This window comes from Heterocephalus glaber, unplaced genomic scaffold (genome assembly GCF_053883595.1).
Source record: "Heterocephalus glaber isolate CG9 unplaced genomic scaffold, H.glaber_assembly_v1.0 deba00001861, whole genome shotgun sequence".
Lineage (NCBI taxonomy): Eukaryota > Metazoa > Chordata > Mammalia > Rodentia > Bathyergidae > Heterocephalus > Heterocephalus glaber.
In genome coordinates this window covers 328,814-350,724 of record NW_028258501.1, presented here as the reverse complement: position 1 = coordinate 350,724, position 21,911 = coordinate 328,814, and the positions used below count along the sequence as shown (strand labels likewise).

At 53.6% G+C, this 21,911-nt stretch overlaps 1 protein-coding gene and 1 pseudogene across 13 annotated transcripts; one reads left to right on the top strand and one right to left on the bottom strand.

The window, feature by feature from the left end:
* Positions 1 to 234: 234 nt before the first annotated feature.
* Positions 235 to 1,142, bottom strand: LOC101714768 (ADP/ATP translocase 3 pseudogene; annotated as a pseudogene).
* Positions 1,143 to 7,431: 6,289 nt separating this feature from the next.
* Ccnq (cyclin Q) lies at positions 7,432 to 20,478 on the top strand. 13 transcript variants are annotated; one of them, XM_087204112.1, is made up of 7 exons: positions 7,432 to 7,656; positions 8,430 to 8,518; positions 9,824 to 10,007; positions 11,225 to 11,357; positions 14,643 to 14,876; positions 16,324 to 16,644; positions 18,222 to 18,698. In XM_087204112.1, exons 3-6 carry the CDS (start codon positions 9,838 to 9,840, stop codon positions 16,603 to 16,605), a joined length of 819 nt encoding a protein of 272 aa, XP_087060238.1. In that variant the 5' UTR covers positions 7,432 to 7,656; positions 8,430 to 8,518; positions 9,824 to 9,837; the 3' UTR covers positions 16,606 to 16,644; positions 18,222 to 18,698. The 13 variants fall into 13 exon arrangements, 10 of the variants coding, with proteins under 10 accessions (XP_087060238.1, XP_087060240.1, XP_004874985.1 ...); XR_002392157.2 differs by lacking the exon at positions 8,430 to 8,518 and adding an exon at positions 16,969 to 17,064 and having other exon boundaries at positions 7,443 to 7,656; positions 18,222 to 18,288; XM_087204113.1 differs by lacking the exon at positions 7,432 to 7,656 and adding an exon at positions 8,276 to 8,353 and having other exon boundaries at positions 18,222 to 18,393.
* The last annotated feature ends 1,433 nt before the right edge of the window (positions 20,479 to 21,911 follow it).

Genomic DNA, 21,911 nt, shown 5'->3' with positions numbered 1-21,911 from the left:
AGTAGGTGACAATACACATTACTTTTGTAAGATAAATCTCGATGGCACTTTGATCAGTTAGCAACCTGGGGCAAGAAGGGCATGCCTTTAACTTAATAACATTTATGTGTAAGCCAATTTAATAATAGGTGAATATCTTTTAAGAAAAAAATTGTTTTTCAAAAGGTGAAAAGGAAAAGAGAGGAAAAAAAGTTTTGAGCTCAACTGTACAAATGGACAAACAGACGACAGACAAACAGATAAGACAATTTATTTATTTACTATTTTTGCCAGCCTGGTCCCGCTTTTTTGGTCTGCACAATGCCCGAGCGAGCGGGACACGAATGGAGATGACATGATTCTTCGGCGTAAATAAATACTTTGGCGTGAGGCGGGCCTCAGCGCGCTGGACTCTGGTCTGCCAGCTGCCTCGCGTGGACCCTGGGGCCGCCCGCCGCCCGCCCAGCATTGCGTGGAGGGGTCCGCCAGGGTCAGTGGGGACGGTGACAGCCTTGAGGATCTTGGGCCAGCAGTCGATGGTGCCCATGTACATGATGTCAGCCCCTTTCCAGCCTGACTGCAGGGTAGGAGACCACGCTGGCCATGGGCGTGACGCTCTGGGCGATCATCCAGCTGACCACGATGTGCGTGTTCTTGGGGTCGGGGAGCATCCCCTTGGTGGTGTCGTAGATGCCGAAGTAGGTGGCGCAGTAGATGATGATGCCCTGCATCGACACGTTGAAGCCCTGGTAGAGCCCGCGGATGCCGTCCGACTTGGTGATCTTCACGAGACAGTCGCCCAGGCCCTTGAACTCGCGCTCGGCGCCCGACTTGCCCATGTCGGCGGCCAGCCCGTCTGGGCAAAGTCCAGCGGGTACATGAAGCACAGGGAGGTGGCGCCGGCCACGCCCCCCCGAAGCCAGGTTGCTGGCGAAGTACTGCCAGAACTGCGTGTGCTTGTCCATGCCGCCCAGGAAGATCTGCTTGTACTTGTCCTTGAAGGCGAAATTGAGGGCTTGCGTGGGGAAGTAGCAGATGACGTTAGCCAGGTTCCCCCGCCAGGACAGCACCCCCTGCTCCTTGAGGATGCACACAATACAGTCCACCATGCCCTTGTACTGCTTCTCAGCCGTGATCTGCTTGCTGGCACGCTGGACCGGGTATCAGTGGGGTCTTCTCAGGCAGGGATTGCTGGCCTTCGGACACTGCAGCCACCCTGGCCAGGAGGGGCTCCATATAAGACAATTTATAAAACTAGAGCGTACTAAAATGTATTTGGCCAAATTGAATTATAATATCCCTTTTATGGTTTTTAGGTTTATAATTGTACATAAGACTGGTCAAACACTTTTGTAGTTAATTAACAGAGATCTCTTGAGATTAGAATCAGAAGGAATGCAAGCGCTTTTATACCTGTACATGTAAAAAGAACATCCCCCCCCTTTTTTTTCACCATAAATCTATATTTATTCTTCCTCTGGGGGCATCATCTCAATCCTGAACCCTGCTGTGGATTTGTTGGTCCTTGCTGGTGAGGTGGGTCGCTCAGGTACAGCTGGCTTGTCGCTCTCAGCTGGGGTGCTATCACCCATTCTCCAACATGTTGGTGGCTCCACCAGCGTGACCCATGGTCTCACGTTCTGGGAGGGCAGCCACGAGGTTTCATCATTATCTGTCAGGACACAGGCAAAACCTCTCCCCCAAGTTATTAAGGCAGCAGGGCCACTCCACTTACCTGTTTGGACATCTTTCCAAAGGACTTGTGGTTTCTGAGTCTTAGCCTTGGCATCTGCATGCCAATGGAGCATGGCAGGCAGTTGTGTGAAGCCTGCTATGGGATTTTAAAAATTAAGTACAAAAACAGCTAGATCTAAACAGGCTTGTGGAGGCAGCTGATTTTCTTTTGATTGTTTAAGCAATTGATGTTTGAGGGTGGCATGGGCTCTTTCTACTATGGCTTGTCCTTGTGGATTATATGGGATACCAGTTACTATGCTTAACATGCCAAATAAGAAAGAATTTTTGTATAAATTTATTAACATATGATGGACTATTGTCAGTTTTAACCTATTTTAGGCCTCCAATAAAAGGCAAATCGAGGCCGGTCAATCGGCCACAAAGAAATGTTGAAAAAGCAGCCTTGTAAATCTGTAAGTGGCCCCTTCTGGGGAATTGCCACTGGGTTTGGTAAGCCAGATTGGAACGCCTTCACGGGAATGAGGCTAGCATTAACTGCCCATAAGTCCTGAGGCCAATGCCATTTCCCTGACTTTTTTTGGAATAATAAAAATGGGTGTGCTCCAAGGGCTCATGGATGGTTTTAAGTGCCCTTTGTTAAGTTGTTCTAATATAGGTTGCTCTAAAATGGTTAGTTTCTCATGTGTTAGGGGCCACTGATTAACCCAAATGGGGTCATTCAATTTCCATTGTAAAGGCAAAGCTGCCTTGGGCAGAGAAACTTCTTCAATAGCCCCAACTAAAAATTTTTTTATCGTATTCAATTCCAAGGCGATTATTTTTCTGTTGCTGTTCTATAGGCTGCATTCCGCCCTGACGTTGCTTGCCTAATCCTATTTCCAGTTCATATCCCATTTTAGACATCATGTGTTGACCCAGTGAGGTTTCAGGGGGCAAAGTGGTCATTACATAAGACTCTCCATTCTTCCAATAAATCTCTGCCCCATAAATTTACAGGTATGGGAGCTGTATAAGGACAAATATGTCCTGACTGACCATCAGGCCCTTCATAAGGCAGGGGAATGGAGCTTTGCAAAACTTGTCAGGGGGTGCCAAGGCCTACCAGAGATGTTTTAGTTGGTTTTTTCCCCCAAGATGACGGCCAAAAACATGTGCCAATCACGGACATGTCTGCGCCCGTGTCTATCAGCCCTGTAAAGAATTTGCCATTCAATTTAATTTTGCACATGGGCCGGTTTTTTGGAAATCCTTTGGGTGAAATAAATCTCTTCTTGAGGAATTTCTGGCTGAGGATCCTCTCGGGAATTTTTAAAGCTAACATTATTTAATTTCGGTTTAGGCAAGAGCAACAATTGTGCAATATAATCTTGTTCTATTACCCAGAGTCCTGCGGAGCTAAGAGGAATGCACAATTCAGAGGTACAATCAGTATTTGTTTTTTGTTTTTTGGTACCGGGGATCGAACTTGGGACCTTGTGCTTTCGAGGCAGGCGTCAGCACCACTGAGCTAAATCCCCGGCCCCCAGAGTTACAATCAGAATCAACAATAGCCTAAATAACAGCAATGCCTTTCAAAGTTAGAGAGAATTTTCCAAGTATCAAGCCAATGGTTCCGGGGGGTGGGGGGGTCCATGAATTCCTGTGGGGACAGATACCGGAGTCTCACCTCCCAGTAGGTGAACTCTCTGAGCAGCAGGAAGATCTATTCCTGAGCTCCCCAGTGTTCCCCTGATGAGGGAAGAAATGTCCCTCCGGACACCCATGCCATCTGATTTTGTACTTGTGCACGGGTCTGAACCGGGTACCGCTGACTCAGGGGGACTGGAGCCCCCTGGCCCTGATCCCCTCTTGTTTCCCGAGCCCGGGGAAGGGCTTGATTTCCGTTTCCCAGCAGCAGTGCACCATCCCTATCATATTTGGAGCGGCAATCTTGAGCCCAGTGAGTGCCTTTTCGGCATCGAGGGCAAAGGCCAGGCGGTACCTTGTTTTCTCTGGATGCCTGACTCAGTGGCCCTGGGTCAGCTTGTAAAGCCCCTTTCATTTTGCAGTTTTTTCTGAGATGCCCCATTTCTCCACAATTAAAACATGTTAAATCACTGTGTGTACTGTGTAAATGTTGGGAGATGGCCTGAGCCATCAGAGCTGAATTGTACAAAGGAGACCCAGTATTCTGGCATGCCTTAGTATAGGCTCCAAGATCTTTAGAGGAGCGAACAGGATTTATTGCCTGTTTGTAATCCATATTAGCATTTTCATAGGCTAGCTGTAAGATCAGGATGTCGGCTGCCTGGGAATTAGAAATCTGTCTCCTAATAGTTTGTTGTAATCTTGCTACAAATTCTGTGTTAGTCTCCCCAGGCCCTTGCATGATTTGAGTAAAAGATTCCGTTGGCGCACCCTCAACTGGCACAGAAGCCCAAGCCCTTCGCAGGAGGTCCTCTAGCTGGCGGAAGAGTAACGCTGGGCAACAGGCCTGCCTGCTTAAATCCGAAAAGTCACCTGTGCCCAATAACATGTCGATAGTAACTTCTCTTGACTGAGCGTCTCCCTGAGCATTCTTATGAGCCTGTTCCCTGATTAATGAACGCAGTTCCACCTCAAAGTGGCGATACTGAGCGGGGGACAGGCTCGTTTTTGCAAGGTGAAAAACATCGTGTGGAACCAGAGAATAAGTCTGAAGTACACTGTTCAACAAACCCACTGTATAGGGGCTTTGGACGCCATTAGTTAGCACACTCTGCCTGAGGTCCTTTAGGATGTTAAAATCAAACGAGGCATGAACATACATGTCCACCTCTGAGCTGTCAGGATCAGGCAAAACTGAGACAGGAAAGCACAAAGGGTCTCCCACCGCCTGGCTCGATGTCACAGCCTTTTGCAGGGTACAGTGATAGGGAGTGGCCCCAGAAGAGGGCTTCACAAGAGGGGCAGCTAGACCTCTGTGAGATGGCTCAGGGGCTAGAGAGTTAGGGTCTTCCTCAGCACGCTGTGGGGGTGGAGCAGAAGCCGCAGTGAGATGAAAGCAAACCGGAGACGAAGCCGAACAAGGGGAAGCCTGGACAGAAGGGTGGGGGGGTGGGTTAGCCGAGGTTTCCTGATCTGACTGAGAGAATCCGAGAGCAGAGTGGACTGAGGCCCAAGTGCGGAGCGTTCGGGGGGAGAGACGATCACCCCATTGCCAGGCCTCACGGAGAACGGTACCTACACGTTCCCATGCTAGTAAGTTAGTTGTCCCTTCCTGGGGAAAAGATGGGACGTACATTTGCATGTCTTTTAACAAATCTATCACAGCACCCTTAGGTACTGGGTACATAGCTTGCTTTAACAGTGACTTAAATAATTTGGCAAAATTATGCTGCTCCGATGACAGAGACTGACCCATAGTTGTAACTCAGCAAAGATAGAAAATTACCCCCAGCTGGACACACTTACCACCAGCGTCCCTCGTCCGAGTCTGGAAATCGTCCTGGGAGATCCCTGTGTTGTCTCTTTTACTCCGAGTTTGTCTCACAGGCGAGTTCACCCCTGGATCCGATTCACATCCACGTTGGGTGCCAAATGTAGGCAACAGGGAAAGGGGACGTTACCAGAACCTCTGCAGTAAGTCCTAGTCTCCTGTGAGCCAGGGCAGCACAAGCAAGTTAACTTATTACACAGGAAAGGTAGACAAATGAGACTTTGAGAAGAAGCTGAGCTCTGGGTCTGAACAGTGCTGTTCTGGGCAGCAAAGACGAAAACCCCCAGCTTACCGCACCTTTTATTCAGTACATCGGGAGAAACAGATGTAACAGATGACTGGAGAGCAGTGGAATTCCTAGATCAATGAGGAACTGAGTAGATGAAAATTTTGTTCCTCCCAAGATGTCTTCAGCTGGTGTAATCTGGTCCTGGAGCATCACAGCATCATGGGATCATTGAGGTCTCAGTTGTGACGGGGGGCCAAAATGGAATTATGTCTCAACATGCCACAGCTGGGCTGTAGACAGGAGAACTAGGCTAACCAAATGATTTTTCCCCAAAATTATGTAGCCTTGCTCCCGACACTGCACAAGTAACTTTATATTGTTAATGAAAATTAGAACGCTGCTGGGATCTTCTGACAATTTTTTTTTTAAGTCTTCAAATGGCTTCTCTTGAGTGAAGCCAACTTTGGACTTAGTCCCTACTCTCACCACATCTGTCATCTTCACTCCAAAACTGATCTTCCTCTTCTTGTGGTCCAGGTCCTTAAATGTAAAGCTTCAAGTTAAGGAAAGATCATTTTCCCACAGTTCGGTTCTCTGAAAAACTTCTGTCTCCCACTGTAAATCATGGTCAGGAAGCAATGCAATCACAAGCCCAAGTACCAGGGCCAAGTGGAAAGTCATTAAGAACAATCACATTGGCCAGTCGTAAGCATCACAACTTGAAAATGCACAGTCCTGAAAAAGGTGGCCTTTCTGCACATGTGCATCAGTTTTAGAAAGGACACGACAAGCTAAGGGAGCCAAGGTTTGATCACTGAAACCAGGACTATGAAAATAAACAGTGATGAATACTGAGCACTGGAATTCAAGTTACCACGTTTCAGAGACGGAGGTGCCAGTTTTCATTTCCATTTAGAACACCATATTACAAAAGAAGTATTTTTTAAAAAAATAAAAGAAGATTGAAGGAACAGAAAAAAATGAAAATCTAAACCTTTACATGACTGCCTGCTCGTTCCTGATAAACTTCAGGGCATCAGTTCCCAGCTCTTTCGGAGTGTGGTCATCAGCGGTTCTCTGACCCTCACGGAGAAACTCTCTCCCTTCTCTCATCCCTGTTGTCTTTAGTTATTCGGTTTGTCCCAGCAGCCCCAGGACATTAACCCAGCTGGAAAGAGGAGAGGACTGGGGGAGCACCATGGAGGTGTGGGGGGCCGAAGAAGGGGAGAAGGCTGGACAGATGGGGAGGTAAGAGGTGGAGATTTCCAAGTCACTGTGCAGGAGGGCTTTCACCTCTCCGTAATCCCAGCGACTTCAAATCACAGCATTTGTCTGAATGTGTCAGAATGTCCTGTGTCACTGTCACTAGCTTGGGAGCCCCTTTGGTGCTCTATGTCCCTCACACTCAGCGCCCAACTTCTTGCTTGTGGAAGACACGAATGAAATATGGGATGACAAATGCATGAGTTTGATATTCAACATTCACTCCGCAAACACTTATTAAGCTCCTACTGTATGCCGGAGCTTAAATCTGTTAGATCCACACAAATACCCTTAATGCCTCCATTAGAAAAGCCCCTCTTCGCCTTCTGCACAGCATTTCCTTCGGGTCTCATCTGTATGATTGTTCGAAAATCTGGATTTGGGTTTTACAAAAATTAACGTCTCTCATTAGGGTCGACTGCTTACTCACAAGCCCGGGACCACACCTAAATCGCAAGAGGGACCTTCTGTCCCCGCCCTCAGCTAGCGCCCGGACAGCTCCCGCTGGGGCCGGGAGCAGACTTTGCGTTTCCCACGGGCGGGGCCTCCGCTCCTAGGCGCAGCCCTGGGAGTCTGAGATCCTGGTGAGTTTCCCGGAGGCGGGGCGTAAAACTCGAGGGGGCGGGCTGTTCGGCTTCCAGAGGCGAGCAGGCGCACGCAAGCCTCCCAGCGCGCCGTCGGCCTCTGCGCCTGCGCCTACGCCTGCGCCGACTCGCTCAACCGGGCCTCCTTCCATTGTGCAGCCGTGCTCACCCGGCGGGGAGGGAGGAGGGCCGGGGCGGGGCCGGGCCGGGGCGGGGCCTGCGGAGCGGGGCGGGGCCGCCGCTCCCGCCTCGAGGACCCCGGGAGCCGGCCTCGGCGCGCCGGGGGCGCTTCTCCCTCCCTGGGAGGGTCTGGGCCGTGGGGCGAGGCCTCATGGAGGCTCTGGACCCCGAGAGCTGCGGAGGCGTCTCGGCGCCTGGGGCTGATGGCCGGCCGGCGCCGGTGGAGAGGGTGCATTTCCGTGTAACGAGGTTCATCATGGAAGCAGGTAACCGCTGCCAGGGAGAGGTGGCCCCGCATGGGCAGGGAGCGCGGGCTGGGGACGCGGAGCTACTCGGGCTCACGGAGATGCCTGGGCGGAGGTGGGACACCCGGCTCAGGGCTGGGGTCTTTGCCTTCTGTTCCGAGCCCAGTAGGGCGAGGCGAGGAAGCTCTTGGGGTTTCTGTAGAAACTCCCTGTTTCCCTATTAATACCATCTCGTTCGGTGTCCTGATCACTCTGGTGTGCTCAGGTTCAGCAGTCAGCCTGAAGAAATGGCGAAGGACCATTAATCCCGGCGGTTTGTGCATTTAACTTGATTTCCAAGAATTGCAAGCCAGGTGTGGTGGCACGTGCCTGTTATCCCAACCCTCAGGAGGCTGAGGCAGGAGGATCCTTGTGAGTTTGAGCCCAGCCTGAACAACATAGCGAGACTCTGTCTCAAAAAAGTTGCAAAGTGTTTTAAGGAAGGGTAGCAGTGAAGTGGCCCCTCCATTTGCTACCATCTGTCTACTCAGAGGGTCATGTCAGCAACACCCCCTTATCTGGAATCTCCTGGAATGAGAGTCCTGATGTGTAGACCTTGACATGCTAAAAGCGCTAGGTGTCCTTTTTTTCTGGAGACAGGGTCTCGCTATGTAGCCCAGGCTGACCTCGAACTCCTGGAGGTTCCCCTGCCTCAGCCTCCCAAGTGTTGCAACTACAGGTATGTATACACACCACACCCAGCTCTTGAAGGACTTCTTGAGAAAACATACTGCATTTGCCCTTGTCCTTTGTAGGAACTATATATTGGCTCCCTGAAGATTCCCCGTCTGAATCCCTGGAACCTTTGAGTGGCATCTTATATAGCAAAAGGGACTCTGCAGATGTGAGTAAGGACCTCCAGATGCAGAGATTGTCCTAGATAACTGGGGTGGGCCCATTGTCACCATGCTTGTCCACACAGGTGAGAGGTGGGAGGAGCCACAGGCAGGCGAAGGCTGGGGGTGACAGAAGCAGGCTTAGGAGAGGAAGGAAGCCACCTCTAGGAGCTATAAAAGGAAGGGGCATGGATTCTGTTCTGGAGCCTGTGGGAGAAACCCCCTTGGTGCCTTGGCTCTGCCCCCTAAGGCTCCTTTGGTGGGAGTGTAAATGGCTGGGGTGCGCTTTCAGCCGATGATTTGTTACAGTAGCCACAGGGTACCACTCAGGTAGAAGGTGCTGACCGAAACCTGAACAATTGATTATTGGCTGCTTTCCACCTTCTGCCAGCCCATGGGATGTCATTTAACCTTGTCTGGTTAACCCTGGTCTTTGGAATTGGTTTTGGTTCTGTGACCCAGCACAGTGATTTATTTTATTTTATTTTATTTTATTTTATTTTATTTTATTTTATTTTATATTTGTTTTTTTGAGACTGGGTCTATGCAGTCCAGGCTGGCATTGAACTCACCATGTATGTAGCCCAGGCTGGCCTTGAACTCGCAGTGATTCTCCTGCCTCAGCCTGTTGAATGCTGGGAAGACAGGCGGGCGCCACCACACCGGCTCAGCGCAGTGATTCCTTGAGAACCCGTCCAGGACTGGAGTAGGGTGGGGCAAGCTCTGATCCCGGAACAGTAGCACTCTACCATGCTGTGGCTTTCGAGTCTGGCTCACTTCTCAGCATGTTGGTCTCCTTCACTGCCCTGCCTGAGGTTGCCCTAAAGTGTAGACCAGGACACCGGTGCTGGATGTAACTGGGTGTAATCCCATAACACAGCACGGAACTGCTGGCATGTGCTTGGCTCACAGGCTTTTCTCCTTCCTGCCCTGCAGGGTTTTGGCTAGGTGGGCTGGGAGCCAGGGGCCTCTAGTTCTGCACTGACTCGTGTGAAACAGACGCGTGGCAGTGGATGGTCTTTCTGGACCTGGTTCACAAACTGATAAGCCCGGGGGTGACTGACGTTGCCCACACCCTTGCTGTGGGGGTGGTGCGCTCCCTGTACCATGGCAGGACCTGGGGGCTGAGACCGGCATCTCAGGGTCCCCAGGCCTCCCGCAGGGGTACCTGGACTTGAACACCATCCTAGGGCCCTTATCAGTACCCTGGAGTCCAAGAAGTGCCTACTCTGGTCTGCATGGGGTGTGCGCCCCAGGGCCCAGCGCAGCAGGTGGGGAGGGCCAGAGTGAAGGACTCTCCTGTCTCCCCACAGGCGTCAAACTCGGGATGCACTCCATTCCCATTGCCACTGCGTGTACCATTTACCATAAATTCTTCTGCGAGATCAACGTGGACGCCTATGACCCATACCTAGTCGCCATGTCTTCCATTTATCTGGCTGGCAAAGTGGAGGAGCAGCACCTGCGGACCCGAGATATCATCAACGTGTCCTACAGGTACTGGCATCCCCAGGGCCCTGGCCTCTGGGTGCCAGGGGGCAACAGCTGGATGGCTTGACCCAGGGTGGAAGGACTGGCTGCAAAGGTGGGAAGGAGCCTGGGGTCAGGAGCCTAGGGACTGTGTGGGAGGGAAGGTTGCAAGGCCACCTGGGGAGGAGGGGTCCTGAGTGGAGGGAGCCAGGAGAGGCTACTGGGAGCTGTCCAGAGTGCAAGTACTCATCCAGGCAGTGGTTGTGTTTAGGAGGCACGAGAAACTGAGTCCCTGCTGCCCAGGAGCTGCTGTGGGCAGTGGGCAGCACAGCTGGCCACACAGTTGTACCCTTGCTGGCGAAGGAGGCAGGGGCCCAGCCACCAAGGCCAAGGGCCCATGTGACAGCTGCAAGGCTTACGGAAAGTTCCCAATTTGCAGCGCGTTGCGGGCTGTGTGTCACTCTGATCATTAGGAAGAAAGCCATTTTGTTCTGCTACTTTATTAATTAACAGGTAAGGGAAACAGCACCATCCAGCCCCTCCGCCTGGCAGGTTCACACTGTCCAGGGAGAGGCTGAGATGAAAGCAGACATGGGCCCGGGGAGGGCGGCTGCAGTCTGGCCCTAATTGCCTGGCCCCAGCAGGGAGGCGCTGCAGAAGGGGAAATTGTGTGGCCCCCTAATTATGCGTGGGCATGGGGAGCTGGGTCGTCCTTGGCGAGCAGCTCGGGAGGGCGACTCACTGGCAGAGTGCTGAGCACGTGTTGTGAACCCTGTGCCTGGACATCTCGGGCAGCTTGTGTAGAAGTGTCACGGACCCAGGGCGAGGGCGGAAAGGTCTGGCAGGAAGGAAATAGAAAGCCGAAAAGCCTTTGCCTTTCACAGTGAACAGTCTTGGCCTAGGGTTAGGGTGTCTGCTCCGTGGCCCAGGAGGAGGGCCCAGGGTCCTGCCCCTTGGGTGGTAAAGGACCCTCCCCACGCCCTCCCCAAGGCCTCATGGCCGTGACAGGCACCACGACCCCCAGTCTTTGTGCTTGATATCCTGTTGAGTGCTAGCGGATAGCCCTGTTGGGCTAGAACTGAAGCCAGCTTCTTGCCTCAGCCGCTCAGTCTCCGTGGTGCCCTGAGCCACGTAGTTAAAGAGCATGCCTCCTGCAAGACGCCGTGGGCTGTCCCTGGGCGTCACACATGTGCACAGTGGGCTGTCCCCTGGCTGCGCTGTAAGCATCTCGGTCCCTCTGGCAGGTACTTTAACCCAGGTAGCGAGCCCCTGGAGCTGGACTCGCGCTTCTGGGAGCTTCGGGACAGCATCGTGCAATGTGAGCTCGTCGTGCTTCGAGTTCTGCGCTTCCAGGTGTCCTTCCAGCACCCCCACAAGGTATGTGCGTGCCTTTTGGCCCATCCCTGCAAGCCTGTCCCTGCTGATGCCACAGGAGCAGGGCCACAGGCAGCGAGGTTCGCCGCCTCCTGCCCTGCTCAGGGGCACCTCCGGCCGTTGTGGGCCCAGCCTCTGCCTGCCTGCCTTTCTCTTGTGAGTACATAGCACTTTCATAGACTAGTGGGCTTGGGCTTGGCACATCCAGGCACAGACAGGATACACTTGGTCATTTTCAGTCCCCGTTACGGTCCTTCCCATTCCCTCCTCCCCCATCCCTGTCTTCTTCTCTAACAGTCTCTCTTCTGCTTTCGTGTCCTGTCTTTTTTTTTTTTAATGCTCCATCTAGGAAAGAAAACACGTGCAGGGGCTGGGGATTTAGCTCAGTGGTTCCGTCGCTTGCCTTGCAAGCACAAAGACCCGAGTTCAATCCCCAGTACCAAAAAAAAATAAAAATAAAAGAAAAGAAAAGAAAAGATGTGCAGTTTGCCTGAGTCTGGCACATTTTGCCCAACATTACGCCCTCCACTCGCATCCATGGGCCATGAGCTGGGGCCTCTGCAGCCCAGCTAGGTCAGGTGCTTCCTGCCACGTCCCTGTTTCCAGGAGGTGCCCTCCATCCGGCTCAGTGTGCTTAGAAAGCCCTGAGAGGAGCTGAGGCGCTGAGTTAGGTGGTACTTTACTGACTTCTGGGGTATGGGGGTCTCAGGAGGCCATCAGGCAGTGGCCCAGGCTTGGCCCGGGACCTTGTGGGCAGGTGCAGGGCAGGGTTCTAGGCAGGAGCTCTGTTCTCTTTACAGGGAACCTTTCGCAGGTGATGCTAGATTCCCATACTGCTGGAAGGAAGATCCCAAAGTGATCCCACGTGCCCTCGCCGAGCCAGGTCACGACCAGGATGCTGATTTAGTGTGTATTGTGTTGGCCATGTTGTGTCAATACAAAAGGACTCCATCCCTCTTAGGGTCCTTCTGGTGCTGGTTTATCACCCGCTCCCTGACCCCCAATGCCTCTGGCCTGGCCTTGGATGTCCCCACAGTAGTCACAGTGAATGCCTGTCACCATCCCAGGGCCAGGTGGGGAGGGCGCTGGCCACTGTGGGGTGGACTTGTCAAGGCAAGAACGGTCTCCAGCCCTGGGCCTGGGGGCTCAACAATGGGGCTGGGACCTGAGCTGCGGAAGCCTGCAGCCTCTCCCCCTTTTGAGGCCCTTCAGTGTGCCGGCTTGCTTGTGTGCGTGTGTGCATGGTCCCGACTGTCCAGGCACCCCTGTGGTCTGCGCATGTGTGAGGTTCTGAGGTTTGGGCTGAGCCCACTAGCCAGCTAGGGTCCTGGAGAGGTTGCACCCAGGACTAGCACCACTTTAGCTCCTTGGCACCAACTGTAGTCCTCCTGAAAGTGGCTGGCCATACAGGGTGCACCGCCCACTGTTCTGCAGAGCGATTTCCTGTGGTGGCCTTTGGGGAATCCAGGCTAGAGAAGGTTGTGGAGGGTTGGCCATCAGGGTGGCCAAGGCAGAGCCATCGCCTCATTAGACATGGGCATGGGAGGACAGGGGAGGGGCTGGGGAACACCCTGGCTCTCACTGCCCGGCTTCCCTTCCTGGGCCGTGGGCCCTGTGTGGACACAGAGCTGCCTTAAAGGAAGAAAACTTTCATATCATTTGGTCCTCCATTTATAACACAAAGCAGAGTAGTTTTTAAATACTTAATGCAGAAACAAAAAACTTGTATATGGGTGTGTGCTGTGTGTTTTTCTTTTTCTTTTCCGTTTTTTGGTTTTGTTTTTGAGACAGGGTCTCACTATGTAGTCCAGGTTGGCCTTGAAATTACTGTGTAACCCAGGGTGGACTCAGACTCTTGGTGATCCTCCCGTCTCAGCCTCCAAAGTGCTGGGATGACAGGTGTGCGCCACCACACCTGGCTTAAAATTTTGTTTTTTTGTTTTTTGGCATTGCTGGGTATCAAACCTGGGGCCTCACATGTGCTAGGCAGATGTTCTGCTGAGCTCCACCCCCAGCCCTTCCAAATCCTACTTGGTGAGTGCCTAATTTTGAGGCACATAGTTTGGTTTAGAAACAAGGACCTCCTTTGGGGTAGGGGCGGGCAGTCGGGGACTGAGAAAAGTGGTTTGGGGCCTTAAACTCCCAGTACCATGCTGGGTTCCCCTGCCCTGCCTGCCCATATCAGGAAAGTGGGCCATTGATGCTTACCAGGTGGACACATGTTCCTAGCAGCAGAGCTCCGGGCCTCAGTTTGAAAGACACACATGGACAGGCTCACCTGTGGGTTTAGAAGTGGGAATTGGCATGTTACAGATAGAGGGAGAACTGGGGATCAAGCTCAGGGTCTTCGTACTGAGCTACGTCCCCAGTCCCTTTTTACTTTTTTTTTTTTCCCTTTTTCCCTTTTTCCCTTTTATTTTGAGACACTAAATCACTTCGTTGCCCAGACTGGGCTCAAACCTGCAATCCTCCTGGACCATGGATTTAGCTCAGTGGTGCCATGCCTGCCTTGCAAGTGCAAGGTCCTGAGTTCAATCCCTGGTACCAAAAAAACGAAAAACAAAAAAACTTGTAATCCTCCTGCCTCAGCCTCCCAGAGTTCTGAGATTACAGGTGTGTATCACCATAGTTGGCTAAATAGTTGTTGTTTTTTTTTCCAGTACTGGAGCTTGAACTCAGGACCTTGCGCTTGCCAGGCAGGTTCAGTGCCATTGAGCTACATCTTTAGCCCTGCTAAATAGTTTCTAAAAAAGCAAAACAGAAGTTGAGATTTTAATCAAATCTGTAGGGTTTGGAAGTATAATTTTCTCGGGTTCCCTGTTTGCATCACTGTGTCCTTCTGCTGTGCCCTTGGAGGAGTTGGGCACAGGGCTGCAGTGAAAACAGTTTTGTATCCTGGAGACTTTTCTCCTGGGGCAGAATGTTCCTTTCCTTGTTAACATTCCTAAGGAAGGTTTTTCTTTTATAATACACCTCTCCTCATCCCTTTAGAAAGCAAGAATGGCCCCAGTGCATTCTGTGGTGGTGGGACTGGAGGATGGGCGTGGCAGGTGCAGGCCCTGGGGTGGGGGATGGTTTCAGGCAGAGGCAGCGAGGAGTGCAAAGGCCCTGGGGTGGAGTGAACCCAGTGCATCCCAGCCCAGCAGGAAGGGGGCTGAGGCACTGTGAGAGGGAGGCAGGGCTTCTTCGCCAGTGGCCTGGATGTGCATGCCTGTGGCAACCTGGAGAGGGCTGGGCCAGGTGAGGCGCGAGCCCGAAGCGCCCTGGCTGATGTGCGTGTCTTTGCAGTACCTGCTCCACTACCTGGTCTCCCTCAAGAACTGGCTGAACCGTTACAGCTGGCAGCGGACTCCCATCTCTGTCACAGCCTGGGCCTTGCTGCGGGACAGCTACCATGGTGGGCTGTGTCTCCGTTTCCGGGCACAACACCTGGCTGTGGCTGTGCTCTACATGGCCCTGCAGGTCTATGGAGTTGAAGTGCCTGCTGAGGCCGAGGCCGAGGCCGAGAAGCCGTGGTGGCAGGTGAGGTGGCTGTGTGGTGCTGTGGATCGCGCACCTTGCTTTTCACAAGCCCCAGCTGGGCACAGAGGTAGCCGTCAGCTGCTGAGGAACGCCAACGCCTGATGACATTGCGTCGGAGTGGGCTGGGGCTGGGGGTCTCCCCGGCCTCCACCCAGACGCTACCAAGTCACCCCCTGTTGAGAAACACTGAACTAACCCAAGAGCATTACTGAATTGCTCGCTTACTGAACTGAGTAGGGACGGCCTAGATTGAGAGGTGCACAGATCTGGCTCCCCCAGCGGGGCTCATGGGGTGCTGTGTGGCAAGGATGGATGTGTGGGAGGGTGGGAGATAGTTCGGTGCGTGGTTCGTAATGAGCAGGCGGTGAGGTGGGTGATGGTTGGGCGGATGGGCGATGGGTGAGTGGTAACTTGTCGCCACACCCACACCTACTGACCTGAAGTGCCCTTGGTGGACAGTGTATTGAGATCTGCCCCTTGACGGAGCTGTGTGGCGGGTGGGGCGGTGCTCAGGGGAAAGGCCACACTTTCTCGACATGCCCTTTCTTGGCCTGCTTGCCCTCTATGGGAGAGCTGATCTTTCTCCTTTCTTACCTGTCACATCCTGCCTAAATCGGGCACACAGATGGGGCTGGGGGCTCTCTGATAACCACAGGCACAGTCGTGGCCCCCAGCCAGGCCCGCCTCTGAGTTTGTGTGGGCCGAGGGTGGCTGTGCACACACAGACAGCGTTGCAAAGAGCTGCCGTGGCCTTGCCTGGTTGGCATCAGCTGCTCTCTGAGAACATTTGCTGGGCATGGTGGTCCTGTCCCTCAGGCGCCTGGCTCTGTAATGTCACTAATTTCTGCCATCTGCCTGCACTTCCGTTTTACTCTCTCCTTACACTTGCTGTGCTAGCTTGTAAACAGTACCTGATAGTGCCACCTCTGCGCCCCTGCTAGGGCCTCCCAAGGAAGTGGCCCTGGCACTGCTCAGCCTGGGCAGAAGTTACCCTTTTTTTTGGTACCAGGGATTGAACTCAGGACCTTGTGCTTGTGAGGCAGGTGGTGAAACCACTGAGCTAAATCCCCAGCCCCTCTAGCTCTTCTTAAAGCCTGTCATCTCACCTGTTCAGAATGGCTCAGGGCTGCCTGCACCGGAAGCTTGGAGAATCCAGGCCCCCTTTGGGTGGTAGGGTGCCAGGCCAGCCACCTTGGATGAGCCATCCCAGGGAGCTCAGCTGCATGCCACTGCGAAGCTCATGGCTGATGCTCCTTTTTTTTCAGTGTTTTGTTTTGCTCTTTGAGACAGCGTCTTGCTGTGTAGTCTGGCCTTGAATTCACTAGGTAGCCCGGGCAGGTGGACCATCCTTCTGCCTCAGCCTCTGGAGTGCTGGGATGACAGGTGTGCAGCACCATGCCTGGCGTTTCGAATGCTAGAAACACTGTCTCTCCTCATGTCTTCTCAGCTGCTGCTTCTTGCCATGACTGCCTCCTGTCACCTGTGGGCCACGGGCTTAGCAAGAGAGCCCAGCACTTCCCTGCCAGCAGCTGGCCCGCATGTTGGCACGTGTGTGCCGAGGCATGTTGCAGCCTTGGGGCCTGGGAGGCAAAGCTCTGACCACAAGATGAATCGGGGCAGCGAGGGGTCAGCGGTGCCAACAGTCTTCACAGTGTTCCAGAGAGCTCCACATGCAGAGCCACACCAGGGCTCCCTGTACGCCTTCCTAAAAATTGGGAGGATGTGCTGACGGATGTGGAAGAAAAAATGTGCCTCTTCGGCACTTCAGGTCTGCAGTTAGTGAGAGTAAGCACATTTGTGCAGCCTTCCACCGTCCGTCCCTGAAACTCTCCTGCACAGCCAGCCTGCCCCAGGAGACACCAGTTCCCTGTGCCCCTGTGTCTAGCCCCTGGCACCAGGCAGTCCCCCGCCATGTATCTGTGATTGGCCATTCTAGGAGCGTCCTGCATGTGGGAGCACACAGTATTGGTCCCTTAGTGGCTGGCTCATTTCACTGAGTGCCATGTCCCCAAGGGTCATCCATGCTGTCCTGCGTGTCAGCATCTCCGTCCTTTTGTATTTATTGATTGATTGTTTTGGTCTTACTATGCAGTTCATGCTGGCCTTGAACTCACCGCAATCCCCCTGCCTCAGCCTCCCTAGTTCTGGGATGACAGGCGTGCGCCACTCATCCACAGATACTCACATGGTGAGCTGCTACCCTTTGGCCATGGACAATTGGCTTTTTTTTTTTTTTTTTTTTTTTTTTTTTTTTTTTTTTTGGTATGGGGCATTGAACTCGGGACCTTGTGTTTGCGAAGCAGGCGGTGGCACCACTGAGCTACATCCCTGGCCCGCACTTGGCTTTTGTTTTATTTCTTGGGCTTTTGGATGATGGTCATGTCTCAGCATGGGGTCCCCAGGACACATGGGCTGGGGGCTGCGGAGGGGCCTTCTTTCCTTAGGGGATTTAGGGCAGGCAGACTAAGGTCCAGTTCTTGCCTCGGGTCACCCAAGGCCTTAACCTAGTAGGTGCCTTTGTTCCCTGGCAGTCCTCTTGGCCACGGGATTGTTGCTTTACTTTTTACTTCCTCTTGTCAGGGGTCCCCCGAAGCAGCAGGCTTGGCTCACAGGGGACTCTGGGACCCCACAGACTGTTAACAAGAGGACACCCTGGTGCAGGTGTCTGGGGCAGGGGCCAGGAGTGGCCAGGCGGGAGTGTCTGGGGGCCTGGGAGGTGAGGTGCAGGCGGCTTGTGTGCGGCCTTGTCACCCAGGAAGCCCCCCTGAGCCCTGTGTCTGGGGGTCTTACCGGGTGGGTGGTGTAGGCTGGGAGTGCCGAGTGGCACTGTGCTGCCCAAGGTGCCTACGTGCATGGTGGTGCCAGCGTAGACTGCCTGGCAGGACCTCAGGCCCCGGTAAACTAGGGCACTTTCACCCGGCAGGGTCTTGTGGGGGCTTAGTCCCTGCCAGGGTGGGCCCCCAGGCTCACGGTGTGGCCCAGTCCTGGGAGTTAGGCCCCAAGGACGCGTGTGCTCTAGGTGCCCCTCGGGAGTGGGCCAGGCGGGGCCCATTTGGGAGTGGGGCCCAGGTGCCTTTGGACACCTGTGTCTGGAAGGGGGACCCCACCCTCCCTGTCGGCAGCAGCATCCCTAGGGGCCTTGGGCTTGACAGAGTCCCCCGGTAGGAGGCAGGAGCCTGTGGTTTGGGCTGGCTGTCACCCAAGTGTTCTGTCCTGTCCATCTGGGGTGGTCCAGGTTGGAGCCCTGTCTCCCCGCCTGCTTGGGACACGCCGAGCTGTGCTAGTAGCAGTGCTTGTCAAACACAGAGGCGTCTAATTGGAACCTGTTCTCCTTCTCCTTCCTAGGTGTTTAGTGACGACCTTACCAAGCCAATGATTGATAATATTGTGTCTGATCTCATTCAGATTTATTCCATGGACACAGAGATCCCCTAAGGCCCTGGCCCAGGCCTACCCAAAGAGAAACCCAGGATGGCCAGCTGCCTGGGGATGGTGCCACCATATCGCTGTGACGGCTGGTCCCCAGAGGACCAGCTGGGAGGACTGGTTGTGCTGCTGGAGGCGGGCTGGTGAAGGCAATGACATGCTGCCGCTCTGACTGTCCCCAGCAGCCACGGTCCCCATGTGCTGCTGCCCAGGCGGCACTTCTGCTTTAGTCCTTTGAGAGGACTCTGCACTTGAGGCACTATGTCACTGGCAGGGCATTCAGAGGACAGACGGGACTGCACCCCTAGGGGTTTTTTAAAAGTCAGACTTGTAGAAAGTTTGACATGTGATATAGATGGAATTTTATTTTGTATAATAAAAGACAATGCAAATCAACAGAGCCCCTTTGTCTTAGCTCGGAAACCCATGCTGCTCTCTGAGACTCAGTTTCCCTCAAAATGCCCCTGCTCTTCGTTGCGGTGCTTGGCACAGCGCTAGGGCAGGGGCCTTCGGGTGGCTCACTGGCACCTGGGCAGGCCGGTGGGATCCCAGGGCAGCCGGAAGTCCTGAGTAGAGTCCAGACAGACACCAAGGTGTACCCCGAGCGCCACGCCAGGCCCTTCCAAAAGGCCAACTCTCGGGTGTGCAGGATGGCAGCCTGGCATGAACTCCATGAACACCCAGCATGGGGTGACACTTTCCACGGGGATTGGCCTCTGGCACCCATTGGTGTGCTTAGTGTTTACACTGCCCCCAGATGGTTCCCTTTCACATCCATCCACCTGGTACACCCAGAGCTCCTGGAGGCCAGGGTCAGAGCCCAGATCTGCCACCTGCTCCCTGGTGGGCAGGGCTCTGGGGCGACCCTTGCCCTGCTATTGCCTGTGCCTTCTGCCTCCTTGAATGGACCTTGGCAGTGGTTCCCGGGGTCCTGTCAGGCCTGTGCCTGGACACTTGTGACTTCATTTGGGCCACCAAGCGTGATACTCTCAGCCCTCGGAAAGCCTGGAAGCCTGGAAGGGACCATGCTCTTCTGCTGCTGTTCCCATCTGTGTCCCTCCCCAGCCTCTCCCCAGGACGTAGCAGCAAGGAGAGGAATTGGGGCGAGCACCCTTGCCCTGGCTGAGAGTGCCCCGCAGGCCCGGAAAACTTGGTATTTCCCTTCATGGCGATCAAGTGTGAGGCCAGTTCCTCTCATGGGACTCAGTTCCCACTTTGCAGATTGAGCAGTTCGCACCGAATGACTTTTAAACTCCCTCCCCTGCCTCTGCCTGTCACGCTGCCTGCCGTGGGGATTCACCAGCTCTGCTCAGTGTTATTTGTGCGCTGGCTGCTGGGCCTGTCAGCTCAGGGCTTACTGCCTGGCCTGTCTGTGGTTTTCCTGATACGACAGCCAGCCTGTGTCCATCAGGGCCCACGGGATGTGGGACTCGAGCCTGTTCTACGTGCTGTGAAATTCAAGTCATTGTTCATAGGGTTGGGGGTTCTGTTGGCTTTTACTTTACTTTGTTCTGTTTGTTTTCGCTTTTTGTTTCTTTGATTCCTATTACCGAGGCTTTTCCAAAAAATAAAGGAGAGGAGAGACGTACAGCCTTTCAGCTCCTGCAATAAGATATTGTGGAACCCAAGGTAATGCGATCAATGGCCGAGGCTTGCTTGGGGCAGGAGGGGGAGGCAGGCCAACCCTAGGCCGGACCTGGTGCCCTGAATTGTGTCCCCTAAAAGATCTGCCCACATCCTAAGCCCTGCAGCCTGCAGAGAGGACCATATTTGGAACTAGGGTCTTGACACACGTCACCAAGTTGATGAGGTGCTTAGGGTGGACTCTAATCCAGGTTGGCACCGTGAGAAGACAGGAGAGGACAAGGCCATGTGAAGATGGAGGCAGAGGCCAGAGTGACACGTCTACCCGCCAGGGAATGCTGCACATCGTTGGCGCCACTAGAAGCCAAGAGAAAGATCCAGAACTGTTGCCATTTCTCCCGGCTCCTCGAGTTTGGACTTCAGGCCTCCTGAACTAGAAGGGGAGATATTTCTGGTTCTTTTTAAATTTTTTTGGTTTCTTGAAACAAGATCTCACTATGTAGTCGAGGCTGGCTTTGAACTCAGCCTCAAGTGCTGGGATGACAGGTGTGTGCTCCCACACCCAGCTCGTTTCTATGGTGGTTTTTGTTTGTTTGTTTGTTTGTTTGTTTTGGTACCGGGGATCGAACTTGGGAACTTGCGCTTACGAGGCAGGTGGCAGAACCACTGAGCTAAATCCCCGGCCCCTTCGTTTCTATGGTTTTACCCTGGCAGTTTGTGGAAGTCCGTGACAGCAGCCCCAGGACGTTCACACAGGCTCCCAGGGCTCTGCCGCTGTGGGACTTCCTTGCCCCAAACCATGGGAACCTGTGTCATACTTGATAGAGAAGTCTCAGGACAAGAGAGGTCACAGGCCCAAGTTCTAGTTCTTTAGGGGGAGCATAATCTCTCTCCATATGGTGCCAGCTGTCTTGGTGTGGAGTGTGGCCAGCCTAGACTGACTCAGCCTTTTGTCCTAGGTGTATTCACCTAGCAGTGAAACAGTGCTCTGCTGCATCCTTTCACCTGCTGGAGAAGCACAGGCTCAGGTGGCTCAGGGCACTTTGAATCCATCTTCCTTTCTCCGCTGCTGCCCTGCCAAGTGTGTCCTGTGGTGCTGCCAGCTCTAAAGGGTGGCAACTCATGAAACAAGGGACGGGGCAGTGCTCCAGTGCACATCGGCGAGTCTGAGTGCCTGACTCGAAGATGAGCTGTCCACACGCACAGGGCTTCAGAGGGATCCGGGAGCCCAGAAATGAATGAGTGCAAGGGGCTTTGTTCCATGGCTAGGAGTACAGTGGAGGTCTGATTGGGATCCTCCTGCCCTGCTAATGGGCGTGGCAAATGGTGTGGCTGCTGTGGCGAAGGTAGAGTTGTCAGGGGACCTAGCAGGGCCACTGCTGAGCAGACAGCCATTTCCAGTGAGGTCGAAAGCAGGAGCTCAGAGAGCTGCATGGAAACCCATGCTCATAGCAGCTTTATGATCATGGCCCAAAGGTGGGAGCCACTGAGTACCCTTCTGGGGCTGGGCCTGTTCCCACACATCTGTTACTCACCCTCCTGACCCATGCTGAAACATGGATGCCCTATGCAACAAGCCATTCCCAAAAGGACACTCTGATGACCTCTACGAGGGACCTGCTGTGATAGCACTAGGGCCAGCCAAGTTTACAGCCAGACCAGAGAATGGAGGATGGGGTCAGGGGCGGAACGGGGAGTTGGTGGCTCCTGGGGACTGTGAGGGTTTGCTTAGGGTTCTGGAAGTAGGGAGTGGTGAGGTCACAGGACACTGGGAATGCGGTCAGTGCCACATGTAGAAATGGCTGAGGGTCTGGGGTGGGCTCTGGTGAGTGTTTGCCTGGCATGTGTGAGGCCCGCATTCTAGCTCCTGCACTGTAGATCAAAAGTGTTGAGATGGTCAGTTTTATGTCATGTGTGTATGTGTGTGTGTGTGTGTATATATATATATATGTTTTTTCTTGAGAGAGGGTCTCATTATGTAGTCCAGGCTTGCCTTGAACTCAGTAGCCCAGGCTAGCCTCAAAT